Source organism: Sceloporus undulatus, chromosome 2, assembly GCF_019175285.1.
Source record: "Sceloporus undulatus isolate JIND9_A2432 ecotype Alabama chromosome 2, SceUnd_v1.1, whole genome shotgun sequence".
NCBI classification, from domain to species: domain Eukaryota; kingdom Metazoa; phylum Chordata; class Lepidosauria; order Squamata; family Phrynosomatidae; genus Sceloporus; species Sceloporus undulatus.
The window spans coordinates 22317885-22334926 of record NC_056523.1 but is presented as its reverse complement, the minus strand read 5'-3'; the positions used below and the strand labels follow the sequence as shown (position 1 = coordinate 22334926).

The 17042-nt window shown below is 40.2% G+C and overlaps 1 protein-coding gene and 1 long non-coding RNA gene across 2 annotated transcripts; both read left to right on the top strand.

Moving 5' to 3' along the window:
- Positions 1–585: 585 nt before the first annotated feature.
- Positions 586–6437, top strand: LOC121920821. Its single transcript, XR_006101774.1, has 4 exons — positions 586–743; positions 1426–1481; positions 2062–2146; positions 6269–6437. It is a non-coding gene; the product is annotated as an uncharacterized LOC121920821 (long non-coding RNA).
- Positions 6438–9566: 3129 nt separating this feature from the next.
- LOC121924145 (1-acyl-sn-glycerol-3-phosphate acyltransferase alpha-like) lies at positions 9567–17042 on the top strand. Its single transcript, XM_042455294.1, has 6 exons — positions 9567–9754; positions 12669–12802; positions 14545–14720; positions 15984–16079; positions 16170–16242; positions 16906–17042. The coding sequence occupies exons 1-6, from the start codon at positions 9567–9569 to the stop codon at positions 17040–17042; spliced, it is 804 nt and encodes a 267-aa protein (XP_042311228.1).

The following is a 17042-nucleotide window of genomic DNA, read 5'->3' as shown; positions in this document are numbered from 1 at the left end:
GAAGGCATTACTACACTGAGGCCAGCAGTGGTTTGAGCATTGGGCTATGACCCTGGAGTGTGTGTCCTTTGCTTGCCTTCAAGTCATTTCCCACTTTGTTGTTGTTGTTATCCATCCTTGAGTCAATCCCGGCCCATGGAGACCCTGTAGATGAGACATTGCCAAGACTCCTTATGCTCCACTGCTCTGCTCAGGTCCTGCAAATTCATATCCATGACCTCCTTAATAGAGTCCATCCATTTTCTAGCATGCAGCCGTCCTCTCTTTCTGCTTCCCTCCACCTTTCCTACCATTAGTTTTTTCCAGTGAGTTGTGCCTCCTCCTCATGATGTGGCCAAAGTACGACAGCCTCAGTCCAGTCATCTTGGCTCCGCTTCGCTCCCCTCTGGACCCACAACAAACTCCAACTCCTAGAATCCCATAGCCTTGAGCCAAGACACTTAAAGCGGTGCCAAACCGGGTTATTCCTCCAGTGTGGTTGCAGCCTTGAGAGTGGAGTTTAAATGTTCCCGGAAGTGCCCTATCGCATGACACTCTAAGCTTCGCGTCTCTACAGTCGCTGCTTCCTCTTCCGTCGCCACAGGCGCGTCGGCTCAACTCCGGGCGGAAGTGACGCTCTAGGGCTGCCTGTCTGTCTGTCCGTTGGCGCTGTGTTCCTCCTCCTTCCTCCCGGGTTCGAGGGGGCGTCGGTTGTCTTGCGTCTCTCTCTGTCGGGAGTGGGAGCAATATGTCGGGCCGGGAAGGTAAAGGGACCCCTGAATGGATGGATGGCGGAAGGAGAAGGGCCCTTGGTAGATGCAGGAGAGCCTCTCTTAAGGCGGGGAGGGAGGCAGCGAGGGCGAGCAACAAATCGTGGTGGCCTCGACCTGCATGGAGCCTTTGGACTACATACCCCATACTCCCCATTGTCTAGGGCTATGTATCCCATGCCCTCCATTGTCTTGGACTACATATTCCATGCTCTCTAGGGCCTCTACAGATGGGCGGCCTGCAGCTGCCCCTTTTTGCCCTGGACCCTTGCCGCAGCAGCCACATGCCACGGCAGTGATCCGGCCTCCACAGGATGCAAAAGGAAGTCACCATTAGCCAGCTTCTTCTCGCACCCCACAAAGGGCATCATAGTTGTGCCATGATGATGCCCCTTCTGTCCAGCACCATTTGGGCACTGAGCGCTGCGTGTGTCATGGCGCATGCCATGTGGATGTGCGCACGCTATAATGGCAGCTGTGCAGCACGGTAAGGCCTGTGAGCATGTGGATGTTCAGCCCTTACTGCACATATAGGCTGGCACAAAGTACCGGTCAGTCAGGGAGGTCATGGGCATGAGTCTGCAAAACTTAAACAGAGCAGTGGAAGGCAGGGAGTCCTGGGGAAGTCAAGGACAGTTAACAACCATTTATCATTTTTCTCCTTCTCCTTCTCCAGGTGGAAAGAAGAAGCCCTTGAAGCAGCCCAAGAAGCAGTCGAAGGAAATGGATGAGGTGGGATTGAGGAGAAACCTATAAAAGAGCAGTGGGGTGTTGCTGTGTGGTTTAGGAAGAGGGCTGTCAGTGAACAAAGCCAGCTAAGCTTAGCACCATGGGCCCCAGTTAACCGCTCTGCTGTGACTAATGTGGGATGGTACAATATGTGTGGGCATCCTCTCCTACTCTGCCTTGTCGACTGCGTGCCAGTTTATGCTTACAGCCTTTTACTGAAAGTATTTTCACACCCTTCATTCTCTCTCTCTCCGCAAAAGAAATGGTTTAATCTGTGGTGTTTGGTTGTAACAATTAACTGCTCTGCCATCTTAGTATAGTAGCAATAGCAGGTACATTTCTATACCACTTATCACAGCACTAAGCACTCCCTAAGCGTTTACAGTGTAAGCTATGGGATAATACAATAGGTTGGGCGTCATCTCTTACATTTCACACTCTCTTCTCTCTCTGTCCTCAAAAAAAAATGGTTTATTTTGCCGGTGTTTTTGTGTAACAGTAGTAATACTGGAATTGTAGTAGTTAGTAGTCGTAGTAGAACTGTAGTACTAATTTGAGTTTATTGTTGCTAATCTCCCAACAGGAAGAGTTGCTTTCAAGCAAAACAGAAGGAGGAGCAGAAGAAATTGGAAGAGCTGAAGGCAAAAGCTGCTGGCAAGGGCCCCTCAGTATGTGGTTTCCTCTTAAGCGTCATACAATGAAGAATTGCCTTGGTCCCATGAAGACGTAATGTTGACACAGATGGGGAGCTCAAGTTTCAGTAGGAAAATAGGGCTTGTAATTTGTGCTGAATTAAAAGACCATATCACACATCAACTTATTTCTTAGTTTTGAAAAGCATGCTTAGCCAGTTCAGTTTGAAAGTAGTGCATCTGCAAGGTCCTGATTTGCAATGTATTCCAGCTGTGGATTTGATCCTGCACAAATTTCCTGTTCAGATCTCTTGTTGCCTCTAACCCAGCTGCTGTTTCGTTTGCAGAGGCAGTTTATAGTGAATGTGTAGTTTGGCAATACCAAAGTTGATTAAGATGTAGAACTTGTCAGAAAATTTGGGGGGGATCTTAACTGAGCAGCATAAAGCCAGAATTTTAAGTGCAAAATGTCAGACCTTTGTGTGGAATGGGGCAACTATGTCAGTTATCACATTGTGGTTCAGTTCTAAAGAAATTGCAAAGTTGGGAAAGTTCATGCAACCCCCCCCCCCCCAAAAAAAAACCCAGCAAATTGAATGCAATTCTCAGCTATCCTTACCTCATAGTATAGCTTTCCAGTGTTATGAGATTTTAGAAAGGGAAGTTTTAGGGCCAGAGAGCATACGCTGGAACGTTGTTGGGGTTCCTGAAGCAGCTGAACCTGGTCATTGTTGTGTGCTTTCAAGTCATTTCTAAATATGGCGGCCCAGGCAACCCTGTCATGGGGTTTTCTTGACAAGGTTTGCAGAGGAGGCTTACCAGTGCCTCCACTGGAAGCTTGAGAGAGTGTGCTTCCTCAGGTCACCAGTGGGTTTCCATGGCTGAGCTGGGATTGAACCCGATTCCCAGAATCCTTGCCAACAATCAAAGCATGCACTATGTTGGCTTGCTGTCGAAAGATGGTAAAAAGGAAGATTTTCCCTTTGTTGGAAATAAAAAGCTTGGACCTTTGACTGACCCCTAGGACAAGATGGACAACTTTGAAGGATTCAAGGGCAATTTCTCCTCTCTGGAATCACTGAGAGAGACATCCCACTCCATGCTACACATTCCCAGGCTGCATCTGCACTGCAGAAAAAATGCAGTTTGACACTGCTTTAACTGCCATGGCCTCAATGCTATGGGATTCGGGGATTTGTAGTTTTTTGAGATAATGCACCTTCTCTGTCAGATTCTGTGGCCCATACCACTGAGCCGTCAGTAAAGCAGTGTCAAACTGGATTATTTCTGCAGTGCAGATACAATGCCAGTTAAATATGGACAGTGTGCACCATGTAAGAGTATATTTGTCACTAATTTTGTTCTTAGAGGCAGCCAAAAAATTTCTTCCCGGTGGGAGAGTCTTTAAAAACTAGTTTTTGCTTGCGTTTTGGGATTTGCTCTGCACAAAATTAACCTGTGGTGTTTTAGCACAGGAAACGTATTGTGTATTGGAGGGGGGGGGGTGGGCGGAGAAATAATGGTTTCAGTGCAAAAAATATTGCATGCAAAAAAACCCCCAAAACCCATGTAGGCATTTTGCACAGAATACAATTCTTGTTGAACAAGGATTCTTCTTGTCAGTTTCTTCTCCTGTTGATCATGAAAAATATTTGTCAACCATTTTTCCAATATTTTTTGCATCCCTAAAGGAGAATTGTGCTTTGAGAATCACAATTCTCTTTTAAAACAAGGTGTGTTTGCTGCACATTTCTTGCTGTAGGGGGGAAAAGTCAGTTTTTTAAAACTGACACTGGGGCACAAATTTTCAGTAGTATCCAACAAAATTAGGTGGAAGGACTGTGTGTGTCCTGTATAATACATTCATTGCCACTCCTGTTGTAGAGAAAATTGCAGAAGTTGGAGTTGGTACACAGATAGTATGGTCCAGAAGGTGCCCATAGTTGATCTTGTGAGCATACAAAAGCAATTATTATGGTATTTAGGGCTCAAGAAGCTAAGGATATGGTAGATCAGGACCTCAGTTTATGCATGGAAGACAACAACAACAGTAATAATTATAAATTTTATTTATATTTGCCACTTCTCCCGATGGATCGAGGTGGGATTACAACCATAAAACAGCAGTTACATCTAGATTACATACAATAAAACAATACATCACTAAAAATTGCAATTTAAAACAATAAAAATATTATCTAAAATGCACAATTACAGCAAGAGTGGGATTTTTCTTAGATTCTTTATAAAAATTCAGGTGGGTAGGCCTGCCAGAAGAGATCTGTCTTAAGAGCCTTCTTGAAGGCATCTAAGGTGGTATAAGACGCCAACAGAGATGTTGGAGCCAATAGAGATGTTGGAGCACTAGTGTAATACTTTGCCTTTGATACATTCCTACAAAGAAACAGGCCTCCAACAAATTTTCAGACATATCCAGTGTAAAGCATGTTAACTAGTAAAGTATTGAGGTTACCAGAACTTGAATAGTAGTTGCCAAGTCCTAATTAATTAGAAAGGACTGGAGATGAAATGTGAATGAGAGAAGTGTCTTGGAGAGCTTTCAGTACTACTTTGATGTTAATGCATAGTGGACTCATACCAGTTTTTTCAGACTGCCTCATGACTTGATTCTATCCCTGTTTATAGATCAGGTGAGGAGAATTAGTCCACAATATATATGGTGCTTTACAAAGTAAACAACAAGAATGGAAAGCAGTCAACTCTGCTAAAGGCACAACAATCTAAAATATATACAGTGGATATTGTCCGGATATTGCGCAATATTGCGATATTGGTGGGCTAACCGTTTGCATATTAGAACTCCTGCACATCGCCCCATATTAATCAATGGTAGCACAGCTATGCTGCCCTGGATACATTCACCTCATTGATTAATATGGGCTTGGGCTCCCACATTTTCCCTATCTGTGGGGGAGGAAGCAGAACTGAATCCCACAAATGGGAAGGGTATACAGTATATATATGTATGCACGTGTGCCTCCAAGTCATCTGTTGACTTAGGGTGGCTCCATGAATTTCATAGGGTTTTCTTAGGCAAGGAATTCTCAACAATGGTTTTGCAAGTTCCTTCCTCTGAAACACTACAGCATTTGGTATTCATTGGCGGTCTCCCATCCAAGTGCTAACCAGGGCTGATCCTACTTAGTTTCCAAGATCAGGCATCTGGTGTCTTTAGTAATAATAATAATAATAATAATAATAATAATAATAATAATAATAATTTTTATTTATATACCGCCCTGTGGCGAACTAATCCGGGCGGTTTGCAACATTAAAATAACATACAGCATAAAAACAATATATTTCCCTCCCCCCTTAAAAAGTTATTAAACTACATATCTAATTTAAAACCACAATAACTAGTTAAAATAACAATAAATTAAACAAAATAATACCAACCAACAAACCACTGCAACTACAGTTCTAAAGAAAAGAAAAGGGGGCTTTGGAGACATTACTCAGGAGGGGGGAGATCCTGAGGCCGGGATATTTTAATCTGGGAAGGCCAGCCTGAAGAGATCCGTCTTCACAGACTTTTTGAAGCTGTCCAAAGATGTTAATTGACGGATCTCGTCCCGCAGGTCATTCCAGGTCTTTAGGGTATTTAAGCTGTGAATACACATGCATGCCGGAAGGAAGGAGTAATACAAATGTTCAACTAATGGAATATAATTGTAAACAAATTACCCAGATAGAAATACAAAATCCAGTGTGGTTGAATATAAAGAAAAACTGACAATACATATAATCAAAGCAGACAATATTATAAAACAGTTTTAAACTCAACTTCCAAAAGCTTTGGAAAACAAAGTTTTTAATTGAGATTTAAAGATATTAATGGAAGAAACAGTCTGTGGATGTTGAGGGAGGCATTTTCAAGAGTATAGAGCAGCAAGTTAAAAAATGATGCCAAGCCAAAGGAGAAGCCTAGAATTCCTAGAATGCAGGTCCTGAACAGGCTGGTGAAAAGAAGTGACATGTCGTGTTTTAAAAGTTAAGAAGCTTATGCTGAATCCTAAAAAAAGAAAAGCATGCCATCAGAGTTGGGATGCCAGGTTTTGCCTCCAATGTTGCATGTTAATCCTTGTTAATGCTCTTTCTTAACCTAGGCTGATAGCGGTCTCTCTTCTATTGCAGGTGGAGGTGGGATTAAGAAGTCTGGTAAGAAGTAGCAGACTTGAATAATTTACCTCCCTTGGATGCTTGGCAGTGGGAAGGATTTCCAGGCTCATGTCATGGAAGACATTACTTTGAGCACCTTTGTACATTTTGTTCAAACAAAATAAATGTTGTTGTTTTTGGTTAATGTCTGGCTGTTGTTGTTTTTTTAGATAGATCCTTTGGTTTCAGTTATTACCAAGAAGGTGCAATGTGTCAAAGATTACACATAGAGCATGTTCAGAGATAGATGTGTAACGTTTCCAAAGGTTTTGATGCTTTGTTGTAAGAAATATAAAAGGTTGTTGTTGTTTGGGGAAAAATGATATTTTCAGAAAAATTAAAATGTAATATTAGTATCCTATACATATGGAAAGTCATTTTGTTATTACTTTAGGGACATAAAATATTTTATGACAAGTTTGGTTTGGCATAAAATTATCAATTATCAAAATATTGTAATCGTATTTTATTCAGACAGTAATTACAAAGAAATCTACTTTAATTTTGTTTGTTGCTAGAAATGGAGCTACAAGTTCCTGGAAACTGTAAGGAATAATTGAACTGAAAGAGACCTCTTTAGTGTTACCAGTTTATGGGCTGCAGGTCCTCCATAGTGTCAAGAAGACATAAAACACTCATTCCCATCTTAAGAACTCAGGAAATAAAACTGAGCAGGAATTGCAGTTCTGTATATAGATTAAAATCTTTCTATTACATCATTTTAAGAAATAATTTGGGGGAGTAAATACAGTAATACCTTGACTTATTGTTCTCAAAGAAAATACAGTGGGCCCTTACCTTTTGAAGGTGATCTGTTCCGGAACACCACCACCAGTAAGGCAAAAAGTGAATATGCTCGAGCCCCACTGCGTATAATGGGTCTTGAGCTCGCAGTGCGGCCATGTGCCTGCACCACAGACGTGCACGATATTCTCCATTTTGCTGCGCAGCTTCAGCAAATGTTGAAAGCCCCGTATAGTGCACCTGCATATGGCGTGGGCACACTGTACTCCATAATCGATTTTTTTACAGTATTTCTGGGGAAAAGAATGAAGGAAGGGAATCTGAATGTTAAGGAATGGACAAGGAGGATATAATAGTTTTTAAAAAGTCCCATAAAAGTTTGGGATACTGTCTTAATGAACACCCAGGATAGCTTGTCCTGCTACAATTTTCAGAGTGACAGGAACTAATAAAATCAAGTTATAATGTTTCTAATGAGAGCAAGCCAATATAATTACATTTTAAAACCAAAGTGATTGGATTCACAGTATCAATTGATTATTAATTATTAAGTGGGAAACTGTTAGGGAGCTCTGGTGGTGCAGTGGTTAAATGCTGGCATCCATGGGTGGGCCTGGAACCAAACTCCAGCAGATACCAAGGGCCCACTATAGTATAACAGCTGGGCAGGTATTTGTAAGAACCCTGTATCACCATGTTCTTGCTCACATGTGCATATTAACTGGCAGATTAAAGATGTTCCCATGTTTTAAGTATGAATGAGAAATGAAGAAAACTCATCCAGATGTAAAACAAGCACACATCATACTATGCATTGTGCTTTAACTTTAACTTTTTCTGTTTCTGCGTATCCTGGAAATGGCAAAAAGCAGGGAAGTGGCTTGAAGAGTCACCTGGTGTCTGACCAGTCACAATATGGCTGCATGCCTCCAGTGCATCAAAGCATTGTTCCTCCCACCAAGGTCTGGAAGGAGGAAAATGAAATGCCTTTAAGAAGTATTCAGTCATGAAAATGTCAACAAAGATGAAACCATGGGACACGCACTTTTTTCAAGGCAGATTAAAATTCACCCAATAGGTTTTTCAGATGTATATGTAGAAATCAATGTGCATATACATTTTTTACATATAACAATTAATGATAGTGTGAGGGTGAGTGTCTCTCTCCTTCTCTGTGTCCAGTTCTGGACACCACAATTCATAAAGGATATTGAAAACCTGGAGCGTGTCCCGAGGAGGGTGACCAAAATGGTGAAGGGTCTGGAAACCATAAAGCCCTATGAGGAGAGACTTAGGGAGTTGGGAATGTTTAACCTGGAGAAGAGACATCTGTCAGGGATCTGTCAAGAATGTAACTGGATTGATTGGTACATTCTTTAGGCACTAAGTGACAGTGGTTCCTAATCTTCCCTAACCATTAGAGATGCTGGGATATTCCTTTCTCCTTACTAACACACAATAGCACCGCAATGCCACTAGAGGGTGCACCTTTTCCTCACAGCATTTTTGAGGTGATATATGTGTGTGTGAACTTTTCTGAGAAAGCCATGATATGGATACAAATTAATCTGGTTTGACACCACTTTAACTGCCATGGCTTAGTGCAGTGGAATTCTGGGAATTGTAGTTTTGTGACACATGTTGCCTTCTTTGTCAGGGAGTTTTTCTGCCACAACAAATGACAATTCCAAGAATTCCATAGCATTGAGAAGTCGAAGGCTTTCATGGCCGGCATCCATAGTTTTTTGTGGGTTTTTCGGACTATGTGGCCATGTTCTAGCAGAGTTTCTTTCTGACGTTTCACCAGGCTGTTTTTAAAGAAAGTGCTTTTATAGGGTGCTGTACTTTTTTTAAAAAGACTTTCTTTTTTCAGTGTATGTGTTAAATGATTTTTAATGTTATGGTAGTAATTAATGTTAATAATAATCTTTTGTATGTTTTAATCTATATTTTATCAGATTGAATTTGTAAACTGTCTTGTGAACTTTACTTTCTGGGCCCTGTTATTGGTAATAATAATGACAACTATAACAAAAAGCCTAAAAAGTTTGGTTCACCATGCTCAGGAAAAGAAACCAGCCGTGGCCCTTGTGGTGCTCTGGGAGGAATTCAAAATGGACTGACAAAGCATCGGAATTAAATCTCCATTGACAGATCACAACCACACAATTTCAAAATGTGACACTACTTGGAATGTGCCACATGATCTGACAATACCTCACTGATTCTCAGATTCTTGGATAGAATCCAAATTACTAATAACCCAAAAGTCTTGACCATAATACTTAGTGATTTCCTGTTCACTAGTAGCAAAGGCACACAGCTCCCTCAGATATAGAGTTCAATTAAGGAAAATAGATTCTGATCACCATTACAACAGATTTGCATATCCATGTTTGGGTGCACACCCTATTCCATCAGTATAAAACTGCATCATCACCTTGCTCACCTACGCAAGATTATACATTATGCAGGGTTCCCAGTTGTAGCTCCCAGTCCATTTCCTAAAAGTTCGTCTGCAGTAGTAGGCATGATGGAGATGTCACTGGCTGAAGGCCTCCTCCTCCTTTCCTTGTTGAGTTTCCCACTCCTCTACCTGAGCAGCACCACAGTCAAATATTATTGCAAAGTGGGCTTCCTATTTTTCTTGGTGGGTTTTGCTTGTTTGGGGATCATCCTCCTCTGTGCTTACAAAGGACGCAACGTGGACAATATGAGGTGAGCTGACCGGATCCATGTGTGAAGAATGTATAATTTCACCTTGGTACTGAAGGAGGTGTTTGTGTTCATTAAGTAGGAGTGCTGAATGGAGCATACTGCAGAAGATACGTAGTGGCTGGTGGCTGCTGTTTCTGGTGGGATGGTAAACTTGCTTTAGGTTTTAGTCTAATTTTAAAGGAGCTATCCACAGTGGTGAACCCAAATATATCCAGTATGCTGGACAACTCCTTTGAAGTTTCAGTTACAACTCAGAGTAGATTCAACACTCCACCTTCATGGAAGCCTCCAGTCTCCACTGAAAGGCACTGTGTGTAATGTAGCAGAATGGGTGTTGTTGTCAGCCTAGATGGAGGCACAGCTTAAAGCCTTTGGTTAAATTAAATTGCTACTCCCCCAGAGTAAACCCTCTGAATGAATGAAACACACATAAATGTTGATTCATCAAATTATCATTGATTCAGCAGATCTATTGTATTTGCTAGTAGCAATGGGATTTAGGTGTATAAGAGCAGCGATGAATGAAGAAATCATTCCATCACTAGATGAATGGCTGAGAAAACTGAGATATGAGAGGTGCTGATAGACTAACAAAAAACTTAAAGAAGAAAATAAAACGGGAATAGAAGAAGAATGGGATTTAGTAATTAAATATTGGGGGAAGAAATGGAGATAGAATAGCTACTGAAGCTTTGAGGAAAAGAAAAATTAAATAGATCAAACTATAATAAGATCAAATTAAAGAAGAGAATGAAGAAGCAGTTAGAAAAGAGGAAACTATTACTAGGAAAATTCAAAGACTAAGGAAAAGCATAGGCTTAAAGAAATAAAATAACCACACAAGAAATTAGTTTAATATAAGAAAATAAATGAAAAAGAAGGAAAGAGAGAAAAATGTTTGCCTACCAAAGGACAAAAGTATATATTTGTGTGTGTGTGTGTGTGTGTATCTGTGGAATTAACTGTTAACAAAGGTTGGATGAGAGTTCATGTGTTAAGTATAGTGAGTCCATATTTCATATGTTGAATGTTATATCTGTGTAGTTGTATTTGTAGATATTAGTAAGAGTGTTTTTGTATATGTTTGCGATTTTTGTAATATATATATATATATATATATATATATATATATATATATATATATATAATTAAAATACATAAATTTTAAAAAAGAAATCATTTAACTTGTATTTCAGCATAACTAGCAAATCCATACTTCTCAAACTAGTTACTTTTCAGTGTAACTAGCAAATCCATTCTTCCCAAAGAATGGAAATCCGTAGTGTTCCAAAGTGGTGCAATTCACGCCTTACTCAAAAGGGATATGCTTGAGAAGGTGGACACAAAAATACATACATATAGTTTTGAAAAATCTTATTCAACAAGCGGGGGGGGGGGGGTAACTCGAAAAAGCATATATTTGACACGTGTGCATAAAATGTGTGCCCTTAATATGCATAGAAGGCAGTAGGAAACAAGAAAGACAGTGTTACTAATATGGACTGATTCAATAAAAGACATCATAGTTGTATATTTGTAAAACCTGAGCAGGGTGGTTGATGACTGAGTTCTCACAGAGGTCTTTTATTCATAGGCAAAGGGATCTTGTCACACCTTTGAGAACATTACACCATAAGCTTTCATAGACTGAGTTGACTTCATCAGATGCATGGAGTGAAGTGTTTATAGAGAGACAGGTCTGTCTATAAGCACTTCACTGACAGCAAATAATAACAACAAATATATATGTGTATGGAAAACATGGACATTTTAAAAAAATGCACACACATATACAGTACCTGATAATTTTTATGCAGGCTAGAAAAATTGTATTCCTACACTCTAATTCCTTAAGTATTATCCAGATTCAGAACAGTACCATACAAGCCCCATTCTTGTAGCAATTACGCCAGCTTTTTTTAAAGTGGAAACATACCATGTTCAGAGCAGCCATTATCACACCTCTCTGCAGTGCGACTGGGACTGTATCTGCCTTTGCGCTCTCTTCTGCACTCCTCCTTAACTTTGCCCTCCTGCCCTATACTCCACCAGCATGCCTTTCACTTCGTTTTATTTTAATTTCCACTTTTTCATGCAATTCCAGAGCTCTGCTACTGCAATTTAAGTTTTAGAAAAGAAAGAAAGAAAAGAAATTTAAAAAAGAACAATAAAGGCAAACAGGATGCTTGGGAATAACAAGGGGAAGAATAGACAGGGACAGATGACTAATGACAAGATTCATTCAGGTGGGTGATTTTGCCCATTTATATCAAAAACACTGAATGTTGTATATTATGGTTATTCTTGTTGCCTCACTAGAAAGATGGTACAGGCATGCCTCAGTTAACAATGGTGCGGTACAGACTGCTCCTCTCCGCCTTCTTTTTCTGTTCTTCCCATCTCTATTCTTTTAATGTTATTTCTTCTGCTGCTACCAAATTTTCTCTTAAAGAAGTAAGTCCAGGAACACATCTACTTTGTTAACTGAGGTACACCTGTACATTTAGAGTGTGTGTGAGTGTGTGTGTGTGTGTGTGTGTGTGTGTGTGAGTACCTTGATTGTGATATGGATTATGATGTGGGTCTGTTTTACCTCCTCAAATCCTCCAGATGCGCTTCCAAATGGTTGCTGTCCTCTTATAACTGATCTTGTCTTTCATTATTTTGTTGGGACTGGGCAGCCATACTCTGAGCTTCAGAAAATTACTTTCTTGGACTACAAACCCCAGAATCCTGTGACAGTAACAAAGTCCAAAAAAGCCACCAACAGTAACCGCACACCACTTTTGTGAGGACCTACTAAACAAGGCTATCTCCTTGGCATCTCACACTCAAGTTCACTCCCTCTCTTCACATCAGGTTTTTTATTATTATATCACTAAATAGAGCTATTTCATATTTGTTTTTCTGACAGGATTCATAACAAGCTACTCTCTCCCATTAAATATGTCTTTGGCATCAAATTCAAAATCCAAGGCCTCGAAAACCTCCCAAATGAAGAGTGCTATGTGATGGTGGGCAATCACCAGGGATATGTTGATATAGTTGGTAAGTTCATCGTAAGGTCTGTTTTATTTCCTTAGAGATCTCCAGCATTAACACCATTTGAGGTTTTCTGTCCAAGCTCCCTCTCTACGTCTTGCCCCTGTTCCATCTTTCCAGTGCTGCACTCCCTCATTCTAAACACATAACAAACAATCCCTTAAAAATCCCTTATGAGGATAAACCTGGCACTAAAAAGATATGACACGAGAGTATCTGCATATCATTCTCCACACATTCTGTTTCATGAAAAAGATACACAGTTTTGAAAAATCAAAGTGAGTCAACTGCTTCTCTAGACCCTAGCTATGGTTTTTATCCACCTCTTTATTGGAATTTTTTTGAGAGGGAGCAGGTGAATTGGGGCCATTGCTCCAATTAATTCTTCACCTGAATACCTTTTTAATTGGATCTGGTAATTTATCTTACCAGACCTTAAGCCTTTTTTGTTTCATAATCAGAAACAACCTTCCAGTTTCATAACTGGGCTGAGTAAAGGGAGTGGCAGATGGTTCTTTACAACAAGGAAGGGTTCCATTGTGCCTAAATGAAACAACTGTAAAACCAGTGTTTAAATAGCCTTCCCTGGACCCTACTAGTTTGGATATTGGATGCATCTACATGGTAGAAATAATGCACTTTGACACCATTTTAACTCCATCCTACAGATTCCTGGGATTTGTTGTTTTGTGAGGCACTAGCACTCTTTGGCAGCAAAGGCTGAAGACCTTGTAAAACTATAAATCCTAGGCTTCCATAGGATGGAGATACAGGATTTGAAGTGGTGTCAAACTGCATTATTTCTATCGTGTAGATGCATCCACAGTCTAATCTCCACTATTCCATTTTTAGGCATGGCTCTGGAGTGTATGACAGTTTCTGATCTCCAGCGGTTCCGGAGGAGGTAGATTATCCAAATGCATTTCCATCTGGCTTCAGGCTAAGTTGGAGGATGCAGATGACTCTGGTCATCCTGGTGGGCAATCTGTTGGGAACTGGATAGGGGGAATGTGTTCCTGTTAGTTCTGTGGAAAATCACGGGATTTTCCCATGAATAAAAAGCAGTACTAGAATGTCTCTTTATTCACAGGATAATAGTACAATAATTGCAATGTCATGCAACGTAGTGTGATAATCTTCTCATTATTGCGCTATATTGACAGGAGCATATTGCTACGCTCCTGTCTTTTTTGCCAGTCTGATAAAGTCCTTATAAAAGTTCCTTTTTTGGTTTTTTTTTGGACTGCAGTTCCTACAGTTCGCTAACTAGCATGGATATTCCGACAGGGTAAAGGCCATTATTACAGTTGTCATTGGTTGATGTCACATTGAACTGTGGGATAATTATGGGATTTGTGGCATTACTAAATAGTTAAGAAATGTCACATGGCTCAAGTGCTGTCTTATGTTTTGTGGTAACTGTTGGATGATAAAGACGTTGGCTGTTGTCACACTGCAGAATTAATGCAGTTTGACATCCCTTAAACTGCCATGGCTCCATCCTATGGAATCCTGGGATTTGTAGTTTGTTGTAGTGGCCCTAGAGCTCTCTGACAGAGAAAAGCAAACATTTCACAAAACTAGAAATCTCAGAATTCCGTAGCATTGAGCAATGGCATTTAAAGCAGTGTCAAACTGCATTAATTCTGAAGTGTAAATGCAGCCCTAGATTTATATGATGCTATAAGGCCTCTCAACATACATTCTCTTTCACATAGAGACCCACATCTTAATGCTTTTCCCCACAGCAATGTCTCAGTTTCTTCCACCACGATGCGTCGCTATTGCTAAAAAGGAGCTTCGGTTTGTAGGATTATTGGGGCTGACTTTCTGGCTGTGTGGCTACTTCTTTATTGATCGTGAGCGGAAATCTCAGGCCATCAACACTATGTTACACATACAGAAAACCATGGTAGCAGAAAAGGTGAGTGTATATACACATACTAGTACTCACACAAACAAAAACACACACACACACAAAGTGAGATGGGAGTTCATGGCTACCTCCATTTCCCACAGCCACAATTATTCAACAAGTTATTAGCAAAATTATATAACCAGAGCTTGGAAAGTTACTTTTAAAGACTAATTACTGTTATAGTTCCAAGAGCTTTGAATAGTTAGTTACCAAGATAATTACAATTTTTAAAATAACTTTTTCTTCACCGTTCTTCAGAAGTTAATTTGTTGTTATTATTTCCTTCTAAGTTGACTTTGACTTATAATGACCCAATGAATGAGGGACCTCCAAGATCAAATCAATCCACCTATAATGCTGTCTGTCTCTTTTCCTATGGCCTTCTGCTTTGATAAACATTATCGTCTTTTGCAGTGAGTCATGTCATCTTATGAAGTGCCACAAGTACAAAAGTATTAGTTTAGTCATTTGCTTCTAGTGAGACGGAAGCACTGACAATAGTTATTTTTAAAAACAAATAAATAAATGCTAGAAGTGACTTTGTTGTTGTTGCTGTTCTTGTTAGTTGTCCTTCCCTCTGGTGAAAAAAAAAATCACTCTCCTTCAGTCAACATCTTTATCATCCAACAATCACAACAAAACATGAGCCATGTAACATTTCTCCAACCATTTAGTAATGCCACAAATTCCATAATTATCAAAGTGAGGCGATGGTTACAGTTAGGTGTACAAAATGAGTAAGTTTATCCTCCATTCTGTTCAGGGTGACCAGATGTCCTCCTTTTTAGGACACATCCTACATTTCAACCTTCTGTCCGGGTGGAATTTCAAAATGTCTTCCATTTTGAGGAATTTATATTTATGTTTTGAGCTTTTATTTGATCATGTCCTATGCTGAGTACAATAATTTGCAACAATTGAAGCAAGCTGAGGATAAAGGGGAAAGTGGCAAGAATAGAGAGCAACCAGGGGTTAATTTTAGATTATTATTTTTAACTTTGTATGTTTTAAATTTTATATTTGTAATTTTTAATATTTTAATGATTTTAATTGTTGTTTTAATGTGTTTTATATATGTTGTTTGCCACCTTGGGTCCCACTTTTGGAGAAAGGTGGGATAAAAATAAATAAATAAACTGGGACATTTGAAAACCAGCTAGAGGATTAACTGGCAATGTTCCTTCCAGATCTAGACAATGAGAGGGCCTGAGGCAAAGGTTTCTGTGAACTGGCTGTACTCTGAATCTACTGCCTCATTTCCTCTTCCAGTTCCAGATCTTTATATTCCCTGAAGGCACCAGGAACCAGAACACTTCCATGTTGCCCTTCAAGCATGGGGCTTTCCACCTAGCTGTACAGGCCCAGGTAAGAACCACGCTCTTCTTGCATGATTTTTTGGAGTAGGTAGGTCTTATCCCTTTGCCCTTCTCCTCACTATAGTTTGTTTCTCCACAGGTTCCTGTAGTGCCTGTGGTCATCTCTTCTTACCATCATTTCTTTAATACAATGGAGAGAAAGTTCACAGAAGGTAAGTAAGTGGCACACAATACTTGACAACCAGCTATCAAATATGAAAGCTGACATTCACCATCCTGTATCTTGGGATCTCATGCAGCTTAGGATCAAATTCTTGCACATACATTTCTGTCCCCCCCTCTCTCTCTCTCTCACACACACACACACACACACACACACATATCATAAGGTGCTTCCAGAAAAGGCTTTTATTTTGCAGTTAGGTTGGGATCCAAATAATAACATGGATAACAAGATCCTTAAAATAAACATACTGGGTCCACAGTACCTGAATTCAAAGCTACCTCTTTCACCTCAGGGACATTGCAGGGGAAAGAGGTAAACAGTATAAATACCTGTAGAATCTCAGAATCCCAGTTTTGGCAATTGTTGCATGCCTTCAAGCCATTTCTGATTTATGGTGACCCTAAGGCAACCCTATCACAGGATTTTCTTGGCATGATTTATTTAGAAGGGGATTGCCTTTGTCTTCCTCTGAGGATGAGACAGTGTGACTTAATGGGTTTTCTGAACAGGAATTCAAACCCTGGCCTCTAGGATCGTAGTCCAGTGCTCATACGGCACCATGCTAGCTGTCTACTTTTGTTAAGTAGGCAATTGTTTCTTTCTTTTCTAACCAGCTTCTCTCCCTCACGTTCTCCTTTTCTGTCCCCAGGGGAGTGCACCATTCAGATTCTGCCCAAGGTGGAAACGCAGGGCCTGACGGCAGACAGTGTCCCAGAACTCACCAAGGCTGTGCGAGATGCCATGTTGAAAGTATTCAACCAGATCTCAGAAGAAGTAAAACAGTGA

Bases quoted from the DNA above. Each gene is read 5' to 3' on its own strand.
- LOC121924145 (XM_042455294.1), top strand. From the start codon at position 9,567: ATGATGGAGATGTCACTGGCTGAAGGCCTCCTCCTCCTTTCCTTGTTG. The intron at 16,080-16,169 runs GTAAGAACCACG...GTTTCTCCACAG, and splicing joins ACCTAGCTGTACAGGCCCAG to GTTCCTGTAGTGCCTGTGGT. The intron at 16,243-16,905 runs GTAAGTAAGTGG...TTCTGTCCCCAG, and splicing joins GGAGAGAAAGTTCACAGAAG to GGGAGTGCACCATTCAGATT.